This window comes from Rana temporaria, chromosome 1 (assembly GCF_905171775.1).
Source record: "Rana temporaria chromosome 1, aRanTem1.1, whole genome shotgun sequence".
Taxonomy (NCBI): Eukaryota; Metazoa; Chordata; class Amphibia; order Anura; family Ranidae; genus Rana; species Rana temporaria.
In genome coordinates this window covers 104,813,901-104,841,113 of record NC_053489.1, presented here as the reverse complement: position 1 = coordinate 104,841,113, position 27,213 = coordinate 104,813,901, and the positions used below count along the sequence as shown (strand labels likewise).

The 27,213-nt window shown below is 44.8% G+C and overlaps 1 protein-coding gene and 1 pseudogene across 4 annotated transcripts in view; both read left to right on the top strand.

Annotated features, from left to right (window-relative positions):
* FCHO2 (FCH and mu domain containing endocytic adaptor 2) overlaps positions 1-27,213 on the top strand; it is a 201,914-nt gene that overhangs the window by 47,770 nt on the left and 126,931 nt on the right. For all 4 annotated transcript variants that reach the window (XM_040341455.1, XM_040341458.1, XM_040341456.1 and 1 more), the window contains exon 2: positions 12,504-12,595. In XM_040341455.1, the coding sequence (XP_040197389.1) occupies positions 12,504-12,595 (92 nt within the window). The remainder of the gene's footprint in view (positions 1-12,503; positions 12,596-27,213) is intronic.
* On the top strand, positions 15,845-15,963 carry LOC120925440 (annotated as a pseudogene).

The following is a 27,213-nucleotide window of genomic DNA, read 5'->3' as shown; positions in this document are numbered from 1 at the left end:
GGATATACTCGCTGTATAAGACGACCCCTCGCTGTGCCAGTATGCCTGCCTCGCTGTGCCAGTATGCCTGCCTCGCTGTGCCAGTATGCCTGCCTCGCTGTGCCAGTATGCCTGCCTCGCTGTGCCAGTATGCCTGCCTCGACGATCTTCCTACCTTCTTTTGTTTGCAGAGTTTCTCAGGCTGCGGGCATCCATTATTCAAAAGCCGCGCCTCCACCTCAGGCTGTTCCGTGATAGGCGGAACACTAATTTTCCCAGCAGAGCCTCTGTTCAGTGTTTCGCCTATCACCAATGTCCTCTCGTCCGAGGCCGAGGATGAGAAGGCATCCATGATAGGCGGCACACTGAACAGAGACTCTGCTGGGAAAATTAGTGTTCCGCCTATCACGGAACAGTCTGAGGAGGAGGCGCGGCTTTTGAATAATGGATGGCCGCCGTCTGACAGACAGGTACCCGGCGTATATGACGACCCCCGACTTTTGGGGCATGATTTCAGATGCAAAAAGTCGTCTTATACGCCGGAAAATACGGTAGCTTAAAGTGTATGTAAAGCCAAAATGTTTTTAATGTGTTTTTTTTTTTTTTTTGCATAGCGTCATAGTGCCAATGAGGAGGTGGTGGGATCGTAAATGCTATTTTAAAAACATGGCTAACAGTGTGTTTTTAACTCTTCTTTTTCCTAGCAGCAGAGCTTGCATTTTTTAAACATCCTGTGTGCACAAGGTCTTAGGCCTCATTCATACACGAGGCGGATCCATTTAGCGGAGTCCGCCAGCTCGGCAGGAGATTGCTTCATTGATCTCTGCTGAGCCGGCAGATGACAGGTCCGTCTGTGCTCACTGCACGGGGAGGGGTCTGTCAGAGCGCCGCTGATTCCTATGGAAAGATCGGACAGCATGTCCACTTTCATCAGATCTCATCCGATCCACCAAGTTTGTCAGGATCGGATGGCAGACGGGTCCCACTCGGATCCGCCTGAAAAACAGACAGGCGGATCCGATCGGGCTTTCCATGTGAAAGGGGCCTTAGACTTCAGAACCACTCTAAAACACACATCAATGAGATGGTTTATAACTGTTACATTGTTGGCCAGGTTGAAAAAAGACATACCGCATATACTAGAGTATAAGTCGACCCGAATATAAGCCAAGGCACCTAATTTTACCACAAAAAAATGGGAAAACGTATTGACTCGAGTATAATCCTAAAGTGTCCTCTGCATGCCTCACTGTGCCCATGCCTCACTGTGCCCATGCCTAGACTTACGTTTAACATGGGAGTATATAGAAGGGGTGCCCGGCTTTGAAAAATTGTTGCTCCCCAACCGTTGATCCCCCAGACAGCAAACTTGTAGAGGAGAACTGGGGCTACATGTGTGCCAAGTTTCGGGTACATGGGACCTACGGTCGTTACCGGGTCCCCAAAGATACCAGAGAAATTACCATTTAACATGGGAGTCTATGGAAGGGATGCCCGACTTTGAAAAATCGGTGCTCCCCGGACAACTTTGTAGACTTGTAGAGGAAGAGTGGGTCTATACGTGTGCCAAGTTTGGGGTCCAGGGGACCTACGGCCGGTACAGGGTCCCCAAAGTCCGGGAGATTAGGCGCAAAAAGGTGACTCGAGTATAAGACCAAAAAATTTGCTGAAAAACTCGGCTTATACTCCAGTATATACCATAAGTCCATCCAGTTCAACCAATAAAAATAAATAAAAAATACAATCCCATATACCCAATCCTATACTCGCAGTTGATCCAAAATAAGGGGAAAAACACCAGAAAAGCATGATCCAATTTGTTCCAGCAGGGGGAAAATTCCTTCCTGATCCCCCGAGAGGCAATCGGATATTCCCCGGATCAACTTTACCTATAAATGTCAGTACCCAGTTAAATTTAGTACATTTAGGAAATCCAGGCCTTTCTTAAACCAATCTATTGAGCTTTCCAGAACCACCTCTGGAGGGAGTCTATTCCACATATTCACAGCCCTTACTGTGAAGAAACCTTTCCGTATTTGGAGATTAAATCTCTTTTCCTGTAGACGTAAAGGGTGCCCCCTTGTCATCTGTGATTACCTTAAAGTGAATAACCCAACACCAAGTTCACTATATGGACCCCTTATATATTTGTACATGTTGATCATATCCCCCCTTAATCTCCTCAAGAGAGAATTAATTCAGTTTCTCTTATTTTTCCTCATAGCTGAGCTCCTCCAGGCCTCTTATCAGTTTGGTTGCCCTTCTTTACACTTTCTCCAGTTCCCCCGATATCCTTTTTGAGAACTGGTGCCCAAAACTAAACTGCATATTCTAGATGAGGTCTTACTAGAGCTACAAGAGTAATCGTCAAGAATCGTTATCGCAATCTTTTTCCCGTTGCAATTCTTGACACAGGGCTTCACAATCTTTGACATGAAAATAATTTTCTCTCTGCACTTTGGTATGCAAAGAATTTCCTGTCTGCTCTCAGCCAAAAGTCAGTCTGGGCAATCTGCCAAGTCTGGGCAGCCTGCCAAGTTTTAAAAACATTCTTTATCATTGGAAAGTTAAGTCTAAACATTGTATCACATCAAAGGAATAAACTTCTGTATGTAAATTAGGAACGTTTAACCACTTAAACACCAAACCTTTTTCTGACAGCTCTTTTCAAGTTAAAATCATTATTTTTTTGCTAGAAAATTACTTAGAACCCCCAAATATTATAATATTTTTTAAGTAGAGACCCTAGAGAATAAAATGGTGGTTGTTGCAATATTTTATGTTGCACTGTATTTGCGCAGCAGTCTTTTTAAATGCATTTTTTTTTTGGAAAAAATTACTTTAATGAATAAAAAAAAAAAAAAAAAGCCAGTAAAAAGTAAAGTTAGCCCCTTTTTTTTGTATAAATGTAAAAGATTTTACGCCGTGAGAATCGTGATCTTCATTCTAAGCAAAAAAATTGTGATTCTCATTTTGGCCAGAATCGTGCATCTCTAGGTCTTACTAATGATTTGTACAGGGGCACAATTATATCTCTCTCTCTCTCTGGAGTCCATACCTCTCTTAATACAAGAAAGGACTTTGCTCGCTTTGGAAACCGCAGCTTGGCATTGCATGTTATTATTGAGCTTATGATCTACCAAGACCCCCAGATCCTTCTCCACTACGGATCCCCCCAGTTGTACTCCCCCTAGTATGTATGATGCATGCATATTCTTAGTCCCCAAGTGCATAACTTTACATTTATCAACATTAAACTTCATCTGCCACTTAGTCGCCCAATCAGACAGAGCATTGAGGTCGGCTTGTAAATTGGAGACATCCTGTAAGGACGTTATTCCACTGCATAGCTTGGTGTCATCTGCAAAGACAGAAATGTTACTTTTGATCTCAGACCCAATATCATTTATAAATATATTGAAAAGTAAGGGTCCCAGCACTGAACCTTGGGGTACACCACTGATAACCTTAGACCATTCAGAGTAAAGCCTCATACACACGATCGGATTTCCATCAGACAAATCGTAGGACTTTTGTCCGAAGGGCGTTGTCCAGGAACTTGTATTGCATACAAACGGCAAATAATTGTTGGCCAACAAACACCAAACTACCTGTTTTTTCAGCTCTTTAGCGCCACCCTTTGGGCAACTTCTGCTAATGTTGTGTTATGGTTGGCATGGCTTCTGAGCATGCGTGTTTGTACTTTGGATTTTTTTCCAACGGACACGATCGGATAATCTGACATCACACATTTGTTGTCGGAAAATATTAAAGCATGCTATCTATCCTACATTTGTTGTCGGAAATTGCGACAACAATTGTCTGATGAAGCATACAAACGGTCGGATTATCCAACAACATCCTGCCATCACACTTTTCCTGTCCGAAAATCCGATCGCGTGTAGGAGGCTTAAGAATCATTAACTACTACTCTCTGAATTTGGTCTTTTAGCCAGTTTTCTATCCATTTACAAATTGATCTTTCTAAGCCTGTAGACTTTACCTTACACATGAGCCGTGTGGGGGGAACTGTATCGAACGCTTTCTAACAGAGAGCATGCAGAGGTATTTTTTATATATAGGTATAGATTGTATGCAGAATGAATAGAAATGATAAACAGAAAAGCGCTTGTCTTGTTATAGGGAGGGTCTCCATTAGCTTCCCATTGATAACAAAGCTTTAGATTTTCTGTTATTTGTGAGTGATCCTAATGCAAAGAAACTGATGGAATTGGTTGCACCAGACTGAATAAAGAACCAAGAAGGTTTACTTTGACGCTTGAATTGTCTTTAACACAAGCTTATCCACACTTCTAAATTAACTGCACAATGGACTTTGGTTGAAGAGAAAATTCTTTATTTATCTTTATTCTCCCATACCACGTAGGCTTATAGCATGGTATTTTCAAAGGATTGTATTACCAGTCCTTACTTTAAATGGTGCTGCATGAGAAGCAATAGATTGTGGCTTTCAGTGCCCTGTGATTGGCGAGGCGCCTAGACGGCAGATTTAGATGAGCGTATATTGCTTCACAAGGTAAGGGGAAAAACTGCAGGATGGATAGGAAGGGGGTTAATATTTTTCTGGTGATCCTGCCATGAAGGTCCTTATAGAGGCACTTCTTGTTAGAGAGTGGCAAAGTTCTGTCCCTGTCTGAGTTGTCAGCCTGTGTTTTGTGAATGGCTAAAAGTTGTTGTTCCAACACACATCATGCAGACATGGTCCACGGTTGTCACTCTAGGGAAACCTCCATGAGAGACGCCATGCCACTATCACCAAAGTGCATCCATCTAAACAGGAAGTAGCTGCAAGGAGAATACAGAAGATGGGCAACAACGCTGAAATGCGGCAAGGGATGAAAATCAGTAACTAAATAGCAGTTGTTTATGATACGTGGTACTTTAGAAAACTAACTCCGTTTGCATTTGCTGCATCTACTATAATTTGTGGTGTCTGAACCCATTTTATACTCTTGACATCCATAGGTATCCGACTTAAAGTGGAACTAAACCCTCCTATCTTTTACAGCCTAGGAAGCTGCCATCTTAGCCTCTGTCTGAACTGCAGTTGCCATGGTGTTGCACACGTGATTAGCTATGACAACCGCCATTTGTTGAATTGACAGTTGAGTTGAGCACACAAGTACTTGTGACATTAATCATTTATGGCATGCCTTGAATGTAATTGTTTTGGGAAACTGTTACGTTTTGCTAGGTTTAGTTCCACTTTAAAGTGGTTGTAAACCCACAAAAAATAAACCTGTAAGACAAAGGCATAATGAGCTAGTATGCATAGCATACTAGCTTATTGTTAAATGCTCACCTTAGATCAAAGCCCCCACAGCGGCCCCGTCACACTGCTCCGGCCGATGACATTGCTCCCGGAGTTACTTCTGGGTATCGTGGGCTCCAGCGCTGTGATTGTCCCGAGCCGCGATGACGGTACTCCCACACATGCGCACAGGAGCCGCCGGTAACGGCACACTCGTTAAAGCAACAGCACGTACGCGCCATTGCTTCAGTGTGCATGTGCCGATGATGTCGGCAGATACAGGGGATGTCTCCTAAACCATGCAGGTTTTGGAGATATCCTCAGTAGCTACAGATAAGCCTTATTATAGGCTTACCTGTAGCAAAAGGTGGTTGTAAAGGGTTTACAACCACTTTAAGCTGGCCATTGATGGGTTGTTTTGTTTTTCGGTGTGTTCTGATAGTGGGACTCTCTGCTGTCGGAATACACTGATCAGTGGCTGCAGATCAACAAAGGTTTTTCAGGTTTCTCATTCTACAGAAGTCAATATATCGATCGACTTCCGCTGAACAGGGTTGCCCACACATGGATCAAAATACCTGCTGAACTGGCTAAATCTCAATTCATCTATGGCCAGCTTTACACTTGTGTGTTGCAGGAACCACAGCGATTCCTGTGCAGATTCCCGCATCGCACTGGTAGTTCACACTGCAGGTGTCAATGTACGTTTTTAATGACACCTCTAGATTGGATCGCAGTGCGAACTGTAAAGGGTGCAGGGATTGAATCACATAGGTGCAAACGCCCATGCGATCTGATTCCAGTGCAGACTAAAAAAAAGGGGTCCTGCACAATTTAGGTGGGAATGCGATGCAAATTTAACCATACAGTTTGTATGGCTGAATTTGCATCTCATGTGATCTGCACAGCAATGCGGTGTGACTCACATGCGATATCTGTGATTCCACAAGTGTGAGCCCAGCCTTATGCCCTGTACATACGGTCGGAATTTCTGATGGAAAAAGTCAAATGGGAGCTTTTCATCGGATATTCCGACAGTGTGTATGCCCAATCCTACTTTTTCCGCCTGAAATTCCGACGGACTTGGAGAACATGTTCTCTATTTTTCAGACGGAAACAATTCCTAACGAAAAATCCGTTCGTCTGTATAGAATTCCAAGGCACTAAAAACCACACATGCTCGGAATCAAGTCGACGCATGCTCGGAAGCATTGAACTTAATTTTCTCGGCTTGTCGTAGTGTTTTACGTCACCGCGTTCTTGACGGTCGGAATTTGGTGTGTTCGTGTGTATGCAAGACAGCTTGAGCGGAATTCCGTCGGAAAAAAACATCCGAGTTTATTCAGACGGAAAAAACGGGCGTGTGTACAGGGCATTAGTGTTGGGCACTGGACAACTGCAGGAAACCTCCTGCTTGGTTGTGTCTAACCAGATGAAACCTTAGGGGTACTGCTGCCGGAATAAACATGCCTTGGTATTATAATAACTGGTCGTGCTTTAGTCTGGGTTTTTTCACAGTAATTTTCAGTTTAAAATTGTTTATTTCTTATCACTGGGGAGAATGTTTCTCTTTTCTGGAGAAAGATATGTTCTTTGGGAACGTTTGCTTATTCATCCTGTGGCCGGTTTGATTACAGATGCTGAGCACTAGATAAACCTTCTAATACCTTCAGGCCGCCTGCAGTGACATTTGTTAGTCTGTCTAGCCATTCTGTTAGAACAAAAAATATGTTGTTGGTAAAAAAAAAAACAGCATAAAGTTTTATCATAATTAAAGCTAAAGTTTAATCTGCTTATATTTTATAGATGGAGTGAAGGTAAAGCTGGAGTTTAAACTTTAAGGCGATTATAGATTGTGTGATTTAAATTTTATTTTCCTACAACTATGAGTTGCAGGAAAGAAAATCGCTGAATTCCCCCATCAATACAGCCAGGGCCGTCCCTGCCAGAAAAACACATGGTGATTATTGCAAACGACTATAGCCACTGGCCATAATTGCATGAAAAATCCGACATGCTGGTTGTACCCAAGTTTATCGATTAGTCAATCAGCCTGCCCATATAGGATTTGAATCTGTCGGTCCCTGCTGAACTGGCTGAGATTCAAAACCTCTATGGTCGGCTTTACGTTCTGTGCAGGAAAATCCCACACTGAAGTACACACGCTCGGAATTTCTGACAAATGTTCGATGGGTGCTTGTTGTCAGGAAATTCCGACCGTGTGTAGGCTCCATCGGACGTTTTCTGTCGGAATTTCCGACCAATAAAAATTTGAGAGCTGGTTCTTAAATTTTCCGATAAAATCCGTTCTCGTAAATTCCGATCATGTGTAGCCAATTCCGATGCACAAAATTCCACGCATGCTCTGAATCAAGTACGAGACGGAAGTTCTCGGTCTGGTAAAACTAGGGTTCGTAATGGAGATGGCACATTCGTCGCGCTGTAACGGGCTGAAAAGCCTGAATCGTCTCTCACCAAACTTCTCCTAACACGACTGGTATTGAACTTCCTTTTAATAGAGCCGTCGTACGCGTTGTACGTGACCGCGTTCTTGGCGTTCGGGAATTTCTGTCAACATTTGTGCGACCGTGTGTATGCAAAACAAGTTTGAGCGAACATCCGTCTGAAAAAAATCCACGGTTTTGTTGTCGGAATGTCCGATCGTCTGTACGTGGCATTATAGTTGTTCACATCCATATTGACCAGTGTGTATAAAGTGCATTACACATAGCAGCCAATCAGAATCTTTCTTGTCTGGTCTGAGGACAGCAAATCAATTCTGATTGGTTGCTATAAATTACTACTTTTAGCACTTTGACCCTTGCTCAGTTTATTGAACCCCCTTGGTTTAACATATGGCCATGACTGAAATGTGGTCCTATTTAAAATGTAGACCTTGTGATCAGTCTTCCTCCTTAGTGAGCCAAGCGGGTGTGGGTATGAAAATATCTCAGATTATGGCACTAAGATCTCTGCGTTTGAGCAAACCTGGTCACCAATTTAAAGAATTTCATGTTACAGTATACCACAAAAAGGGGAAGCTTTGCTTTTCTAATCTCTCCCCCCCCGCCACATTTGGCACGGGAAGGAGTGGGTACCTGCGCTGCGCTAATCACAGGCAGGGAGACATTTCCTGATCTCTGCATCCAAACTTTGGGAAATGTCTCCCTGCCTGTGATTAGCGCAGCGCCGTGCAGACTTCCTGGCGGGCTCGGCACATGGACTGTGCGAACACGCCGGAGCTCATCCTTCAAGACTGTTTGTGTGTTTAATGTATACTAGGCATTAAGGATGAGCTCCGGCGTGTTCGCACAGTCCATGTGCAGAGCCCGCCAGGAAGTCGGCACCGTGCTGTGCTAATCACAGGCAGGGAGACATTTCCCAAAGCTTGGCTGCAGAGATCGGGAAATGTCTCCCTGCCTGTGATTAGTGCAGCACGGTGCCGACTTCCTGGCGGGCTCTGTACATGGACTGTGCAAACATGCCGGAGCTCATCCTTAATGCCTAGTATACATTAAACACACATACATAGCTTGATTCAGATAGCTTTACGCCGACGTAACTCTGAATCTACGCCGTCCTAAATTTAAGCGTATTCTGGAAACCAGATACGCTTAAATTAGGCTAAGATACGAGCGGTGTAAGTCTCCTACGCCGCCGTATCTTAGGGTGCCATATTTACGCTGGCCGCTAGGTGGCGCTTCCGTTGAGTTTGGTGTAGAATATGCAAATGACTAGATACGCTGATTCAGAAACGTACGTGCGCCCGGCGCATTTTTTTTTACGTACGGCTTTTTCCGGCGTAAAGTTAGTCGAACAAATAGCTGGCCTAGTAAATGTTAAGTATGGCCGTCGTTCCCAGGTGGTCCGGTTCCTCCACGACCGCATGGGCTCCCCCCTCTCCCTTAGCCCCCGACAATGTCTGTTCGGGATATTTTCGCTGTCTGAGGCCGAGAAATACCTTAACACATTTTTGCAAGAGACTCTGTTCCTCGCAAGGCTTCAGATAGCGAAAACCTGGCTGAGGGGTCCCCCCCCACCCTGCAACAATGGATCAAGGCTGTCAATGACACCCTGCCTTTCAAAAAGCTTCTTTATACCCATAGGGGATGCCCCGGTAAATACAACAAGATCTGGGATAGATGGCTGGGGGAAGCCTCCTCCTGTGGTACCCCTACTGGTTGAACCCCCTCATAGGCACCTGCTGGATACCCCCGGGTTAAGGCCCCCATCTTTAATTTGACATGTCTCTTAGCTCTGTTCCGCATTGCCATATGACACTCATCCTGTCTTTGTTATGTCTGTTATGCCTGTACACTTGACATTACCATGTATCCTTGCTTGTGGTGCATGTTGCACCGTTTACTGCACTGTCTGTAACCACCCTTGCTCTATGCTCAATAAGCGTCATTTTGATTTAAAAAAAAAGTATGGCCGTCGTTCCCGTGTCAAAATTTGAATTTTTTACGTCGTTTGCGTAAGTCGTCCGTGAATGGGGCTGGACGTAATTTACGTTCACGTCGAAACCAATACGTCCTTGCGGCGTACTATGGAGTAATGCACACTGGGATATGTACACGGACAGCGCATGCGCCGTTCGTAAAAAACGTCACTCATGTCGGGTCACCAATCATTTAAATAACACGCCCCCCTCATCCTCATTTGAATTAGGCGCGCTTACGCCGGCCCCATTTACGCTACGACGCCGTAACTTAGGAGGCAAGTGCTTTGTGAATACAGCACTTGCCTCTCTGACTTACGGCAGCGTAGCGTAAATACGATACGCTGCGCCGCCTCAAAGATGCACACATCTACCTGAATCTAGCGAACAGTCTTATTCGATTATTGTTGAAATGCGTGGTCTGGTGACGGGGTCTATTTACGTATCCACACTCCACTGTGGTTGAGCATACGTGTTAATTCTGTGGCTGCTTATGACATGTCCCAAATGTAATGGCAATAAAAGAGCCTAAACAAGCTCATGGCACCCTTGAGCTTGTTTTAGTTTTGTTCAGCAGGCTTTTGGCTTTTTGGTAGAGTGGCTTCAGAGCTGTCAGAACCTGGTGGCCCTAGCCATTAAAGTAAGGAGTTCAAACACTGTTTTCGGCTTCAATGTCCTCACTGGCATGTAGATGAGGCATTATCTGTCTTAACAGACTTGTGATGCCTACATAAAGAGAACCTGTCACTTCATATATGCTGTCACATAGGCAAGTTGTTAGCTTATGGGTGTCCCCGCATGTGGCAGAGTGATAGGAATTATTTCTCTGACCAGTACTTATGGTTAACTCCAAAATGATAACCTATAAAGTTGGTTAAATCGATGCCCAATTTTGGGTGTTGTAATTTTTCATCGTTTTGCTAGTGCACGCAGTTTTATTGGTTTGGCGTGTTTTGATATTTATTTACTGCAAACAATCTCATCTTTTAAATGTTAAAAAAAATAAGGGGGATTTTTTTTTTCTTGTTGCGAAAGTGTATTTTTATTCTGAAACTAAAGCTTAAACTGTTGTGCAATATTTTTCAAGATAAAAAATTTCAGCTGACAAACTTTCATCTGCTTTCACAAGTTATATAGTTATATAACATTTCTGGGTATTAAGCAATCTGAAAACCTAAAATGTGCAATTTTTTAACATGTATCTGAAAAAAATTAGCTCTTGGCACACTATTTGTACACAGTTGTGTAAATTCACGAGATGTACTAGCACGTTTCTACTTTTGTCTTTTATGTGAATACATTTCCTGGCTTGCCTCATGATACAAACATTTAATTGTGAGTTAAAGGGATTGTAAAGGCAGAATTTTTTTTTATCTTAATACATTCTATGCATTAAGAGCCCATTCACACCTAGGCGTTTTGTCGCCTGTAGTGCGACGCCCGCTGCCGCCCCGACACGCTAGAGGGATGATTTATCATTGCCCTCTATGGAGATGGTTCACATCTCCGCGCCGAATGCCTGCCGCCTGAAAAAAAGTCCCGGACCTTTTTTTCAGGCGGCTTTCGGCGTTCGGCATAGGAGATGGAAACCATCTCCATAGGGGGACAATCTAGGGGCACATCTAGGTGGACAATCGCGGCGTTTTGTCGCCACAAAACGCCGCTATTTGTCGCCGCAATTCGCGGGACAAAACGCCGCCATTTTGTCCGCCTAGATGTGAATGCAGCCTAAGATAAAGAAAGCCTTCTGTGTGCAGCAGCCCCCCTAACTTACCTGAGCCCCATCTCTATCCAGCAATGTCCATGAGTCCCTCAGCTGCCCGGTGTTCTGACGAGAAAGGTCCCCCGTTGAATAATGCCCGCCCTGCACTGCGCAGGCGCAGTACGGAGCCGCCGAAAGTCTCTGAACATGAACAGCTGTTGATCAGCTGTACACGGCGCCTGCGCAATGAAGACGGCATTGTGCCACACAGGCCACACGCTCCCGATGCTCGTGCAACTCTGCAAGGGGCGGGTGTATTATTGATTGAAGTCTACAAGGGGCGGATGCATACAGAAGAGGCCATATTGTATCATGATGCGCAGAGCTCATACGATGGGGGTGGATTTTTTAAAGGGGCAGATGTATTATTGAGAAGCCTGTGTAGTTTAATGAGAAATCCACCCCCAATTTATCAGCTCAGCCCATCATTATTAAATACGGCCTCTTCTGTAGGCATCCGCCCCTCACACGCTTTAATTAACATTATATCTGCCCCGTGCAGAGTTGGAAGAGCATCGGGAGCGTGTGACACAAATCTACTGCACAGAGCAGGTAAGTATAACGTGTTTATTTTTATGTTTATTTTTATTTATTTTTAAAACAAGAAAAGAGACTTTACAATTACTTTTAATTTTACCGTCCCACTGCCCATGCTTCTGATCTTGGCTCTCTTGTAATGTGGTCATCTTTAGTATTCAACACTTCTGGAACTGCTGGGTACCTTTGTCCCCCATGTCCTGCAGTGATATAGCAAGTGGTGTATGGAACCACATTATGCAGTGGGGGTATTGGGCATCTGACAATCATGGGCATGGGTTAAATGCTGAAGATCCTTAAGGCAGTAGCTCTGCAAATGAAATAAGATTGAAGGCACAGGTGGTAGAACAGGTAATACTTCTCTTCCTTCGCAAAGGGGATTTTTTTTTTTTTTCTGGGTCACATTGTGGCTTTAATAATTCTATTTGCATTTTTTTGCCATTCATTTGAACTGTTACTCTTAAGAAATGTTTATGTGCTATTGTAATAAAATTTGCCATCTTTTTTTGTAGGGGGAGAAGAATAATGGGTTCGATGTGCTATATCACAACATGAAACATGGCCAGATATCAACAAAGGAGCTCTCAGAATTTATACGGGAAAGGTGCGGTCTTCTCCTCTTTTTTGTGCATTGTAACGTGTAGATTTTTGTGTGACTTGTAAAGTGTGTGTTAAAAAATTATGTTTATACTGTTTGTGCTGTGCCAGCTGTCTTTAAAGCATCCAAGGCAGCCCTGCAATGACTGTTTGTGTTATAGCAGTCTGCAGCTGCCTTCTTTACCAGTCCCGTCATCTCCCACCTCTGAATGACTGTAATATGCAGAACACCTGCCTTTCAGTTGATGACTGATGCATCCATGGTGGTGGATTACTGGCCAGGTATGATCAGGTTTTCCTTGAATGGGAAGCTGTAGCGGGTACATAATTTATCACAATTAATGTCACCCACCTGATTCTCATAGGTAAAGCAAGAAGGTTCATTGTGAGCTAAAAAAAAAACCTCAGTGGAGCTCATTTACGTACAGATGGGACAGCTAGGTGTAAGATGTAAATTGCACTTTCCTCCATTGCATCCTTGGAGACATCAGGTGGAATATCATTTCGGTTTCTCTGCATCACTTGGGCACTTTTTACACGAGAGGTCCGATCGGACCCTCCATTCTTCTCTGTGGTGCACCAGACATAAACAGGCTTGTATCCGTTTACACCCGGCATCCTCCGGGTCTTATCCGGCAAAAAAATGGAAGGGGATCCATTTCCCTTCATCTGGATGTGTCAGAGGGCAGAAGGACATCCATGGGGTTTTGTGATAATGAGAGAGACAACCTCAGCCTGGGCTCCCACCAGGTCACGGCTCCAACACATTTCACTCAGCTCCCCAGCGCTTAGTCATAATGATCAGAGGGCAATATTGTGTAAACGGACAGCCGATCTGTTTGTGTCCGGCTGCCTATAGAGCAGAACGGGCGTTGTACGTATGCAAAGCGAATGCGCACCTGAGCTCTGCTCAGCTCCCCTGCTGAGCAAAACCGGATCCGGCTCATGTTAAAGGGGCCTTACACTGCCGTCATTTTTTTGGTACCTAAGTGCTGGTCTGCAGCTTGCTTGAAAGCCTGGATATCCCTGTAGATAAGGATGAGCTCCGGCGTGTTCGCAGAGCCCGCCAGGAAGTCGGCACTGCCATGTGCTAATCACAGGCAGTGAGACATTTCCCGATCTTTGCAGCCGCGCATTGGGACAATGTCTCACTGCCTGTGATTGGCGCAAGGCCGAATTCCTGGCGGGCTCTGCACGTGGGCTTTGCGAACACGCCGGAGCTCATCTCTCCCCATAGACTTCAGTGGACTAAACTATTGTAGCCAGCATAAGGCAGAGTGACGGTTGGTGCCGAGTAGCTGATAATTTTTAAGTATTCCAAAGTCAAAACTTTTATCCATATTGTACAGTACAGGACACTGGACTTTTCATAGACCCATGGGTTAAACACAGCTACCTTGCAAATTCCATTTTGTATTGATAATCTGCTCTGTGAAGTTACCATTTCATTGTGTATGTTGCATACCACTAAATAAAAAAAAATGCAGCTTCCTTCAGGTGATTGGACACTAGCACACAATTTGCTAGGGCTGCCTTCAGAGCACACCATATATAACCGTATACACTCTGTGAAACTCCAGTTTCTCTTATCGTCCATGGACGGACACAGTTCCTTAAATCTTGACAAGTGGGTTATGTTCCCTGTTCACAGGAGAGGACTAGGCAGAAACATGTTCGATAACAAAATACATGTTACATTAACAGAGTTGAACAGCCCTGCCCAGGGGGCGGTCCATCCAGACATAACCCTCCTCCCTGCAGTATGCAGCCTCAGTTTCGTTCTGCCTAGAAAGGAGAAGGACGTATGGCTCCCTTTGGGCCCAGCGCCCTGAGGAGACATTTTATTTTACTTTTTCTTGAAGAATCTTCTTTCAACTTTCGGCTGAGAGACTGGCTGGATAATATAGATCCTTGTAGTCTACTCAGTCCGACCAGCAAGCGTGGGCACACCTTTGCAAAGAGGCTGGGTCTTCCACGCCATACCCCATGACTCCTGGGGTGGCCGGTGAGCTTTGCTCTGAGGTCCACATATGACTGGGCTGTGGTGTTGTCTCACTCACAGTGGACCGAGCCGACAGCTACCTCCATTGCTGGCCCCATTTTTTGGGAGGTTTTTCAATTACATTTATAACTCCCATTGGCGGCCATTTTGTCGTAGCCGCGCTATTGCGCAGCTTACATTTTCCTGTGGCCGCATTCTGAACGCTCGATGACCATCTTGGAGTAGTCCTGACCCCTAGTGCTGTATCCTACGGCGCACACAGGTACCTGCAGATGCCGCACTGTTACCTCACGGTTCTTTTCCTCTCTCACGCCGTGTGCTGAGAGAGGACGGCAGCGCTGGGCAGTCTCCTCCTGAGGTGAGTCCCCTGGGTACCCCTGGTCAGCGCAGCAAGTGGGTGAGATGCCCTGAATAGGGCTCTAGGAGCTTCTGTTTATTTGTAAGGACAGGTGTGCATACACCTACATATTATACATACACACTATGTAAATATTATTAATATTTGGAGTTAGTATCTGGGTCCTTCCTTAACATGCTGGTGGTGGCAGCAGGTGTTAGCACTTGGGATTCACACAGAGGTTTTATTGTTGGTCCTGGACACGTTTGTGCCACGGTGGGGGTGGACTGCGGACAGGCTGTAAGAGTGTGCCCCCTTCCCCCGTTATCCCCTGGGGAATGCTCTGGTATAAAGCCATGGACCAGGTACCTGGGTAGTAAAAAAAAAAGAAAAAGAAAAAATGCAGGATAAGGCACCTATGGATGCGCTTCTCACTGCTGCAAGGGACTCTCTTAAGCTGGATATTGCAGCTGGGTTTCCGCCGAGGGCTCGGTCTTTTTTGGATCACACAAATCAGACCGCTCTGTGTAGGTTTTTTCCTTCTGTGCCCTTCTTTCATAATTTCTAAGATGCGGAATGAGAAAAGCCGCTGAGGGCTTTTGTAGTCCCTCACCACTGGGCAGTTCAGTGCCCCTTTGAGGAGAGCCTTTTCAAAAGGTGGGCTTCTCCAGTGGTGGACCCCTCCGGGTGTCATAAATAGGTGACCACTCTTCCTATTGCGGGAACCCCTGCTTTTGTATGGATCTGACTGTTAGAAGATCTGAAGTACTGACCCATTCCATGTTTACCATGCTGGGGTCTGATTTGCGGCCTATTGTGGCCACTACTCTGGGGTCTCAGTCACTTTTGCACCAGACAGTGGAGGAGCACCAACTCTCTCCTGAAGTTATAAGCCCTGAGTCGCTGGGCTTGTGTGGGCTTTCGGCCACACCTCCCTGAATGTGCCCGCTCTCGTCTGATCTCGGTAGCTACCCAGGGTCGGGCCTGGTTAGTACCTGGGTGGGAGACCGCCTGGGAATATCAGGTGCTATGGACCCGGTCTACCGTTCATTGTCCTACTAATTTGGGCGATCAGGCTATGCTTCCCCTCGTGGTCGAGGAGGTTGCAAGGTCGTCCGATCTGGATTCCGCCGGACAACACCACAGCCGTGGCTTCGGTCTGCCATCAGGTATACCGGCAGGCGGACTACTGGAATCGCCGGAAGCTGGACCAGGGGGACTGGTCTTTGTGCTTGGGGTGTTTCGGCTCCCTTGCAGGAGGGGAGTCTCACAGGGCATGGATCTCCTGGCCGCTCGTCTCCACCGCAAGGGCGTCAAAGTTAGTGGCCAGGTCAAGTGATCTTGTACAGGTGCGTCAGTCGCGCTGGTGGCCATGTGGGGGTCTGTATCGGCGGCTTTATGCCGTTCCTCCATCGTAGTTGCTTTCTCGGCTGGAGGGTGAGGGGAGCCCGATGATTCTAATCGCTCCAGATTGGCCTCGGCGTACTTGGTACACCGATTTCGGGTGCCTGGTAGCGGAGGTACCCTGGCGGTTGCCAGGGCGGGAGGTCCTTCTGTCCCGAGGTCCCATACTTCCTCCTGTTGTACAGTCACTGACTTGCTATTGGAAGCCAGACTTTAAGAGACCGGGATCTGTCCGACTCGGCCATCTTAACCATGCTGAGGGCACGGTAGCCGCCTTCTGGAGGATCTACCGTCGCACCTGGAAGGCCTACATCTCTTGGTGCGAAGAGATGGAGTAACGTCCATGGACGTACTCGGTGTTCAGGGTCCTGCTGTTTTTACAGCTTGGAGTGGATCTAAACATTGCTTAACCCCTTAACGCCCGCCGCACAACTATTTACGTCCACAGAATGGCACGTACAGGTAGAAGGACGTATATATACGTCCTTGCCTTCTAGCGGGTGGGGGTCCGATCGGGACCCCCTCCGCTGCGTGCGGATTCCCTCGGGGAGCGATCCGGGACGACGGCGCGGCTTCGTTTATAGCCGCTCCGTCGCGATCGCTCCCCGGAGCTGAAGAACGGGGAGAGCCGTATGTAAACACGGCTTCCCCGTGCTTCACTGTGGCGGCGTATCGATCGAGTGATCCTTTTTATAAGGGAGACTCGATCGATGACGTCAGTCCTACAGCCACACCCCCCTACAGTTGTAAACACACACTAGGTGAACCCTACAGCGCCCCCTGTGGTTAACTCCCAAACTGCAACTGTCATTTTCACAATAAACAATGCAATTTAAATGCATTTTTTGCTGTGAAAATGACAATGGTCCCAAAAATGTGTCAAAGTGACTGCGCCATAATGTCGCAGTCACGAAAAAAATAGCTGATCGCCGCCAATAGTAGTAGTAAAAAAAAATTAATAAAAATGCAATAAAACTATCCCCTATTTTGTAAACGCTATAAATTTTGCGCAAACCAGTCGATAAACGCTTATTGCGATTTTTTTTTTTTTTACCAAAAATAGGTAGAAGAATACGTATCGGCCTAAACTGAGGAAAAAAATATTTTTTATATGTTTTTGGGGGATATTTATTATAGCAAAAAGTAAAAAATATTGCATTTTTTTCAAAATTGTCACTCTATTTTTGTTTATAACGCAAAAAATAAAAACCGCAGAGGTGATCAAATACCACCAAAAGAAAGCTCTATTTGTGGGGAAAAAAGGACGCCAATTTTGTTTGGGAGCCACGTTGCACGACCGCGCAATTGTCTGTTAAAGCGACGCAGTGCCGAATCGCAAAACCTGGCCTGGGCATTTAGCTGCCTAAAGGTCCGGGGCTTAAGTGGTTAAAGCACCGTTTGGGGGCAGATTTCAGCCTTGGCTGTGTCCTTTCATCTGCTTTTTGCGGCCTGTTCCCTGGTGGGTACCTTTTTGTGCAGGGGGTTTGTCATATACTTTCCCCTCTTGGCCCACCTCTTCCCCCATGAGTTTTGACTCTGGTGCTCTCGGTTCTTCAGGAACCTTCCTTTTGGAAACATCAGAGATTTTTTCTTGTGACACTATCTCAGAAGGTGGCCCCTTTAGTGGCCTTTACCTCTGCTAGAAGGGTTTCTGAGTTGGCGGTCTTGTCTTGCAAGCCGCCATGCTTGATCCTCCTTAAGGATTAAGTGGTGGTGCGCCCGCTACCTTCCCTTCTTCCGTTCCGGTGGTTTTGTTCATTTCACCTTAACAAGGACATTGTACTTCCATCCTTGTGTCCTCGACCGGCACATCCTAAGGAGGTTGCACTACATACTTTGGACGTGGTACGTGCCTTGCGGGTGTACCTGCCTGCTACGGCTCCGTTTCGGAGATCTGGACCAGACACCGTGTCGGTGTCTGGTCCACAAAAGGGCCTGGCGGTCTCGTCGACCACCATTTCTCGGTGGATCAGCAGACCATCATACAGGCTTATGCTCTTAGGGGGCGGGTCCCCCCTTTCCAGTCACAGCACTTTCGACCAGGGCAATTGGTGCTTCCTGGGTTTTTTTCCGTCATCATGCGTCGGTCTCACAGGTATGCAAGGCGGTGACTTGGTCGTCCGTTCACGCTTTGTCCAGAATTTACATGGTTGCTGTGAGTGCATCTTTCGGCCGCTAGGTTTTGCAGACGGCTGTTTAAAGTTGCACCTCCTCCGTTGAGGAGCTCTGCTTGTTTTGGGGTGAAGTTACAATTGGTTTTACTGATGCTGTTCCCACCCCTCGTTTTTTGACACTGCTTGGGGACGTCCCACTTGTCAAGATTTAAGGAGCTGTGTTCGTCCATGGACGAGAAGAGAAAATAGGATTTTTTTTACTCACCGTAAAATCCTTTACTCTGAGTCAATGGACGGACACAGCACCCACCCCTCCTTTTAGGTTTGTACGGCTTGTTACGAACTGAGGCTGCATACTGCATGGAGGAGGGTTATGTCTGGAGGGACCGCCCCCTGGGCGGGGCTGTTCAACTCTGTTAATGTAACATGTATTTAATTATCTAACATGTTTCTGTCTAGTCCTCTCCTGTAAACAGGGAACATAACCCACTTGTCAAGATTTAAGGAGCTGTGTCCGTCCATGGACTCAGAGAAAAGGATTTTACGGTGAGTACAAAAAAATCCTATTTTTTTGCTGGCATCCTATGGTTCTAGATCTTTTCTTCTCTGAAGAATTATTTTTCTTTTTCTAACCATTCAATTTTTTCTCTATAGCTTCTATGAAGATCCAAATGCTAACTTCCCTTGGCTACATAGTCGTTTCTGGATTGATTTTATCCTCACGTTATACTTTGGGGACCACACCAGAACCCCACTGTGTGGGGTCAGCTTTTAGTGTTTGCTTCTGCCACTGCGTTTGACATTCACCTTAGTGCAACATCTGTAGTGTTAGCCAATGGGTTCTATAAAGGTCCAGAGCCGCCTTGGTCCATTTTGTTAGGATGAGCTCCGTGTAAAACATTATGTGGTTCTTTAGACAGGATTTGGATATTTACTTTATTATGTTAACCCCTGCAATTTTGTCTCTCACAGTTCTTGGTGCGAGCAATTTAAAATTGGCAGTTATTCCCCTCCCCCTCGGAATTAGTCTCAGGAAGAAGTAATTGTCATGCCTCCCAGATTTATTCCTGTCCATCTTTTTCACTGAGAATGCACACCGCACAATACTGCACTCCTGCTGCCATTTTCTACACCAGGGATATGCAATTAGCGGACCTCCAGCTGTTGCAAAACTACAAGTCCCGTCATGCCTCTCGGTGTAATGCTCGTGGCTGTAAGTGTCTTGTTATGCCTCATGGGATTTGTAGTTCTGCAACAGCTGGAGGTCTGCTAATTGCATATCCCCGTTCTACACAGACAAAGCTGCAGGGACCAAGTCAGCACCTGGGCTGTAGTGGCGACAATATCCAGACATACACAACTCCATCCATTTTGTAATGATGGACCATAGGTGCAAGTCAGCCAGGGTAAAAAGGGCCAAATAACATGTTCTGCAGACCACCCACAGGAAACTACAGCTCAGGGCTATAGCTATTATCTGATTGCAGCTATCTCCCAGGCACACAGCATGTGTCTGACCTATTTGAATTCTTTGGAGAACTCTCTGCACTTCTAAAACCTTAGGTTTCCAGAGGCCAGAAATGCTACATGTCCTCTCTTCCCTTTGACTGTAGTCAGGATTCGGAAGTGGAACCTCCTTTCCTGGCAGAGATTATGGATCAAAGTATTGAGGACCCTGATTTTGTAGTAGAGGCTGGAGAGGATTTCCCCTCCATTGCATTGAATGAAGTACAAGCTGTGGCTTCAAGCTAAATGCTCTCTACTGTGGACACACTAATTGATGGGGTGCGCTCTAGTCTTTCCCTACAGCACCAGATTTTTCACAGCCTAAACAAGCCCCTATGGGCTCTAAAAAAAAAAGTCTAAATACAGAGACTTTTCCAATGCATGTACAGATTGATTGATGAGGGCCAGCCTTTCCTGGTCACTCCTACGTTTTTTTGCTGAGATTTATACAGCGGAAAAGCTTTTAAAAAAAGAAATTGGCTGTTTCCTGGTGAATATATTCTGAATAAACTCCTTACAGAGGATGTTCCCTCTTTTAAGGAATTCTGTTAATAGGCATCTGGAAAAGCCTTCTTTGCCCTTGCAGGTCCTGCCCTGCAGCCAGCTATAGCTGCTGTTTCATTTGCCAGATTATTGCTAACTGGGAAGAAAAAATGAATAGGGAACATGAGGATCGTGCTCCATTAGAACAATTACAGCTGATGCTATCGGTGTTGTTTTATGTTGACACTCTTAAGAATGTGATTAGTCAAGTCTCTTGAATGTCCCTTATCTCTCTGAATAGACAAAGGCCTTTGTGGCCAATAAACTTTGTCCACTGAACCTGCTTGTAAAAAGGGTCTTCTAGGCATGCCTTTTTGGTGGTAATTGCCTGTTTGGAGAATCCCTTGATAAATTCATCAAGGAAGTCACTGAGGGAAAGGTGCTGAAGAAGCCTAAAGCTGGCCATAGATGGATTGAAATCCAGCCAATTCAGCAGGAACTGGGAGAATTTCAATCCATCTATGGCCGTTTCCATTCGCAAGAAGTCGATTTAGTGATCAACTTCTCACGAACAGGCTTGTTGGAAATTTTTGTTATGCTGCAGTGCTGATCAGCAGGAAGGATTTCTCCATCCGCCTGGCTTATGTGCCCAGCTTTATATTCCTACCCCTAAAACTACTACTACTTTTCAACAAAATTGTTAATTTTACTTCCCCAGGTATCGCTCTTCAAACCAAGGCTTAAAGAATAAGTTCACCTTTTTGGGCAGAATTTCACTTTTCGTAATAAATAGAAGCGTTTTCCAATGCCATTCCTTACCCAGCCCTCCCAATGTGCTTTTCTCTCACTTACCTCGTTCACATGATATTTAGAATCTTGTCAATCTTGTTGTATCTTTGAATGGATTTTCAGATTCCATCACTTCCTGTAGCTTGTATCGGCATTCACTTCCTGTAACTTGTATCGGCATTCACTTCCTGTAGCTTGTGTCAGCATTCACTTCCTGTAGATTGTGTCGGCATTCACTTCCTGTAGCTTGTGTCGGCATTTACTTCCTGTAGCTTGTGTCGGCATTTACTTCCTGTAGCTTGTGTCGGCATTCACTTCCTGTAGCTTGTGTCGGCATTCACTTCCTGTAGCTTGTGTCGGCATTCACTTCCTGTAGCTTGTGTCGGCATTCACTTCCTGTAGCTTGTGTCGGCATTCACTTCCTGTAGCTTGTGTCGGCATTCACTTCCTGTAGCTTGTGTCGGCATTCACTTCCTGTAGCTTGTGTCGGCATTCACTTCCTGTAGCTTGTGTCGGCATTCACTTCCTGTAGCTTGTGTCGGCATTCACTTCCTGTAGCTTGTGTCGGCATTCACTTCCTGTAGCTTGTGTCAGCATTCACTTCCTGTTAGGTCATCTCCCAGAAACCTTCACTTCCTAGTTGCATCACAGAAGAGGGCGTGATAGGGTCTGTTCACCACTCTGGACCACACCTCCATCATTACAATACCACCTTCCAACCACTTCCTATACAATCTCCTTTTAGATCTCCCATCAACTATGTAGAACAAGGGCCTGTCTAATTACATAGTTCTGGTAAATCTAATGGAAATTGTAAAGAGATTGTACAATCAGATTGCATAGTGTATGGCATCTTTATACAAGTACATAGGAGGGAGTGGACGAAGACGCTCAGTCATAAGGCCTCATTCACATCTCCACCTAACAAAAATGCACCTAACAAAGACTGCCCTTCGCCCCAGGGAAGCTCCAGAACTATTTTTGGAGCAGCGCATGGTAGAGCTGCACGATTTTGGCTAAAATGAGAATCACGTTTTTTTTTGCTTTGAATAAAGTAACATTTTTATTTCACATTATAGAAAGAAATGGGCTAATTTTACTGTTTATTTTTATTCATTAAAGTGTATTTATTTTTTAAATGTGTTTGAAAGACCACTGCGCAAATACTGTGTGACATAAAAATATTGCAACAACCAAAGGGTCTCTGCTAAAAATATATATATATATATATATATATATATATATATATATATATATATATATATATATATATATATATATATATATATAATCTCATGTTTGAGTGTTCCATGTAATTTTCTAGCAGAAAAAAAAATGTTTACTTGTAAGCAACAAATTGCAGAAAAGGTTTGGTTTAACTTCCTTCATTTACATGCCGGAATTATTTTCTTTGATGAAAGATCGAAAAGATACTTTGTTTCTATTTATTGCCTGTTGTGATAAAACTTGGCAGGCTGTCTGGATTTTTTTTATTAAATTTTTTCCCAGCTGTGAGAATTCTGCACTTGTTACACACCCTTTCACACCTGCGGACCGTATGTCCGCTTTTTCATCCATCCATCCGTTTACGGATGTAAACACCCGATCTCATCCGGGTCCACAATGCTCCGATTCTGCAGACGGAGGAAAATCCTATTTTTCCATCCGTCTGCAGAATGGATCTGGTGAACACGGACAGACGGTCCGTGTTCATCCAATCCCCCCATAGAGGAGAGCGGAGATCTAACAGGGCGGTCCCTGCACAGTGTGTGGGGACTGACCTGTCAACGCACCAATTTCATGCATGTTTTTTTGCTCGTTTTTCCAGTGACACACATAGGGCAGCCAGTTGATTTTAATGCGCTGCGCTCCACCTAGCAAAGTAGCTCATAGGTAGGGTCATCCCTTTAAACTTGAACACATATTAATTACACAGGTTCTGAGACTAATTTCATGCTGTTAAAGGCACCTAATGAGTTTAATTATCACCTTAACCACTTCCAGACCTGCGCACGATGATGTACGTCCTATTTTTAAAGATTGATATCTCGGTAACGGCAGCAGCTGCTGCCACAACCGAGGTATCGATCTTTAGTGTGCGCGGTCTGGTACACGATAACGGCGGTCTCCGCGGCGGATTCGCCGCGAGATCGCCGTTATCGGTGGCGGGAGGGCCCCACGCTCTCCCACGCCCTCCGCCGCTTACCGGAGCCGTCGGTAGCGGTGGAGGAGATCGGGACTGTTCGGCAGCTGAGCGGGGACGAGACTGAAGGAAAAATCTCCTTCGCCCGTCCCCATAGCTCTGCAGGGCGGAAGTGACGTCAAAACGTCAGTCCCGCCCAGCCTCTTAAAGAGACAATTTTTTTTTTCTTGCATTTAAGCCTAAATATGAGATCTGAGGTCTTTTTGACCCCAGATCTCATATTTAAGAGGACCTGTCATGCTTTTTTCTATTACAAGGGATGTTTACATTCCTTATAATAGGAATAAAAGTGATCAATTTTTTTTTTCAGTGTAAGAAGTAATAAAATAAATAAAAATAAATAAGAAAACAAAAACATTTTTTTTTTAAATCGCCCTGTCCCGACGAGCTTCGCGCGCAGAAGCGAACGCAAACGCGAGTAGCGCCCGCATATGAAAACGGTGTTCAAATCACACAAGTGGGGTATCGCCGCGATCGTTACAGTGAGAGCAATAATTCTAGCCCTAGGCCTACTCTGTAGCTCCAAAAATGCAATCTCTAGAATTTTTTAAACATCGCCTATCGAGATTTTTAAGGGTAAAAGTTTGACGCCATGCCACGAGCGGGCGCAATTTTTAAGCGTGACATGTTGGGTATCATTTTACTCGGCGTAACATTATCTTTCACAATATATAAAAAAATTGGGCCAAATTTATTGTTGTGTTATTTTTTAATTCAAAAAAGTGATTTTTTTCCAAAAAAAGTGCGCTTGTAAGACCGCTGCGCAAATACGGTGTGACAAAATGTATTGCAATGACCACTATTTTATTCTCTAGGGTGTTAGGAAAAAAAATATATAATGTTTGGGGGTTTTAAGTAATTTTCTAGCAGAAAAAACTGTTTAAGTCTTGCAAACACCAAATCTGAAAAACACCTAAGGTCTGGAAGTGGTTAATCAGCCACAGAACTTGTGTAATTATTATGTGTTCGGGTTTAAAGGGATGAGATGACATTTTTGTAAATTTGTTACTGCACTTGTCACCACAAATGTGTGTTTTCTTCTGTGTTTGGTGTGCCGTTAACAATTAATGACACTGAAAGAGGTGTATAAATGTGGCCATACACTATACAATCTGATTGTACAATCTCCTTTAGATTTATCAAAACAATATAATAGGATGAGACACCATCAATCCAATCACTCTGTATCCAATCAGGCTGGCACTTGCACTACATCTGGGATGTCCCGTGGGCTGCATGTGGCCCCAGGAAATTTTAGCCCGTGCCCATCCGAAGGGACGCTCGGGAAGTCAGGTAAATTCACACATGGAGGAATGCCAGGGGGTGCTGTGAAAACTTTAGTTGATGGGTGAAGGAATGCTAAAGAGGACAGCTGGTGAACTCTTTCCTGGGTCATACTGGCTGGTCCGCCTGTGTTTAAACAGGAAGTTTCTGAAATGATCTGCAAACTACAGCCATGGATGGAGGTGAGGCCTGGTCTTCAAAACCAAAGAAAACTTGCATTTTTGTGGAACAGAGGTACATTATTGGTACATAGGGGAGCTGGATTTTAGAAAAAAAAAAAGGTGAACTTAAAGCGGAGGTTCACCCATAGCGAACACTTTTTAGCCTTAGATTCCTGCTCGTTTTGTCTAGGGGAATCGGCTATTTGTTTTAAAATATGTGCAGTACTTACCCGTTTAGGAGATGCATCTTCTCCGCCGCTTCCGGGTATGGGCTGCGGGACTGGGCGTTCCTTCTTGATTGACAGTCTTCCGAGAGGCTTCCGACGGTCGCATCCATCGCGTCACGATTTTCCGAAAGAAGCCGAACGTCGGTGCGCAGGCGCAGTATAGAGCCGCACCGACGTTCGGCTTCTTACGGCTACGAGTGACGCGATGGATGCGACCGTCGGAAGCCTCTCGGAAGACTGTCAATCAAGAAGGAACGCCCGCTCCCGAAGACCCATACCCGGAAGCGACGGAAGAAGATGCATCTCGAAAACGGTAAGTACTGCTCATATTTTAAAACAAATAGCCGATTCCCCTAGACCAAACGAGCAGGAATCTAAGGGAATTTTATTTTTATTTTTTAATAAATGGGTGAACTCCCGCTTTAAATTGTAACACCTTCTTTTGTCAAGCCCTGCATTCCCAAGTCTACAAAGCATGCCCAGAAGCCCTCCTAACAATTGAGGGTTGCCACCACTCTTAAGAGTGGGGGAGACATCTGTTGACATTTTGCCAGTTTGAATCCGATACATGCTGGACCTCTGAGTCCATTCTGCCATTTCAATGAGGCACAAAATAGAGTATGATCTCTGCTTGTTTTATTACCATCCAATCTGTCAGCTTCAGACCAGAAGAAGGCAGACTATATAAGTGCTTTGTACCTACATCAGACACAAGGAGAATGGTTGTACCAGGTCATTTAGAAGATCAGGCTTCTGTTCAAAAAAACATTCTGGCCTTAAAATCTCGAAACAAATACCGATATATCTGCACGTGCCAAAATTCTGGATGGAATCAACAAGATCTGTCATTGCTTCTTTAAGACAAAGAGATGCTTTTACAACTACTTTAATTTGGTTCATAACGTTCTTTTAGGCTAGGTTCACACTGCTGCAAATTCAAAATCGCGGGAAAACCGAGATTTTACCGCGATTTCGCGGCTGCGATTTCGGCCGCGATTTAAGAGACATCTGTGCAGGGTTCAATGTAAATCGCGGCCCGAAATCGCAAAAAGTAGTACAGGAACTACTTTTTGAAAACGGTGCAGCGCCGCAGATGTGGCGTCGCACCGATTAGGACAGTGCCATTGCCGGCAAATGCCGCCGATTTGAGATGCGATTTGACATGTGAAATCGCATCTCAAATCGTACCAAATCGTACCCGGTGTGAACCTGGGCTGAAAAAAAAAAAGTTTTTAATCATTTTTAAGATTTGGGATGTATATATGGAACAGCACAGCATAAGGTCTAATTATCAAATGTGTTTAGTCCTGAAGTAGGCATTTGTATGTATGTGTCTGTATATGAATGTATTGTATTTTATGCTGACTTTGCTCATTAGCGCTTCCTGGCCTTACTACCTAACAAATCACTTCCATGAACATTACATGTAGCCAGTGAAGTCTGAAATGTCCTAATTCCTATTCTCTGAGTACATCCTATATATCTTTCATGGCTTTTGCTATCCAGCATTCTGGAAGGTTTGTGAACCACTTTAAACTTTTATTGCTTGCTGGCGTTCTCAGCCACTTATTCAGAAGTAATGACTAATTGTTATATTTCTAGTAAAGACAAGACAATAAGCAGCCAGAATAATGGCAACAGAAAGATAATTTTATGTATTAAGTATTTGTGATTTCATTTATGTTAATATTATCATGAGTCTCATAGATTGGTGGAGCAGTGTAGTGACAGCCTCATGTCATTGCTCTTTGTCACTGGAAACAGTCATGGCTTTGTGATTCCAGCTGTGTCCTATTTATTCCTTGAATTATTGCATCCAAATTGTTGCCAAAAAAACACTGACTTTGGCAGTTGTTACCAGCTGTAAAAGTTAACCCTTATTGATGCCGTACCTATTGTTTGCTTTCGAACATAGGACTTTTGTTTGACGTCCCCCCTTGTATTATGTTCAAATTTTTAGATTTGGTTTGTATGTGTGAGTCCTGAGTGTCCTATGTACATCAGTGTTGGGGGGGGGTGTGATAGGAGTTTTACAGGCCTTTTTAATGGAGATACATTTTTGACTATTTGCAATGCAAAAAAACGCTCCTAAATGCAAACGCGGCACAACAGATT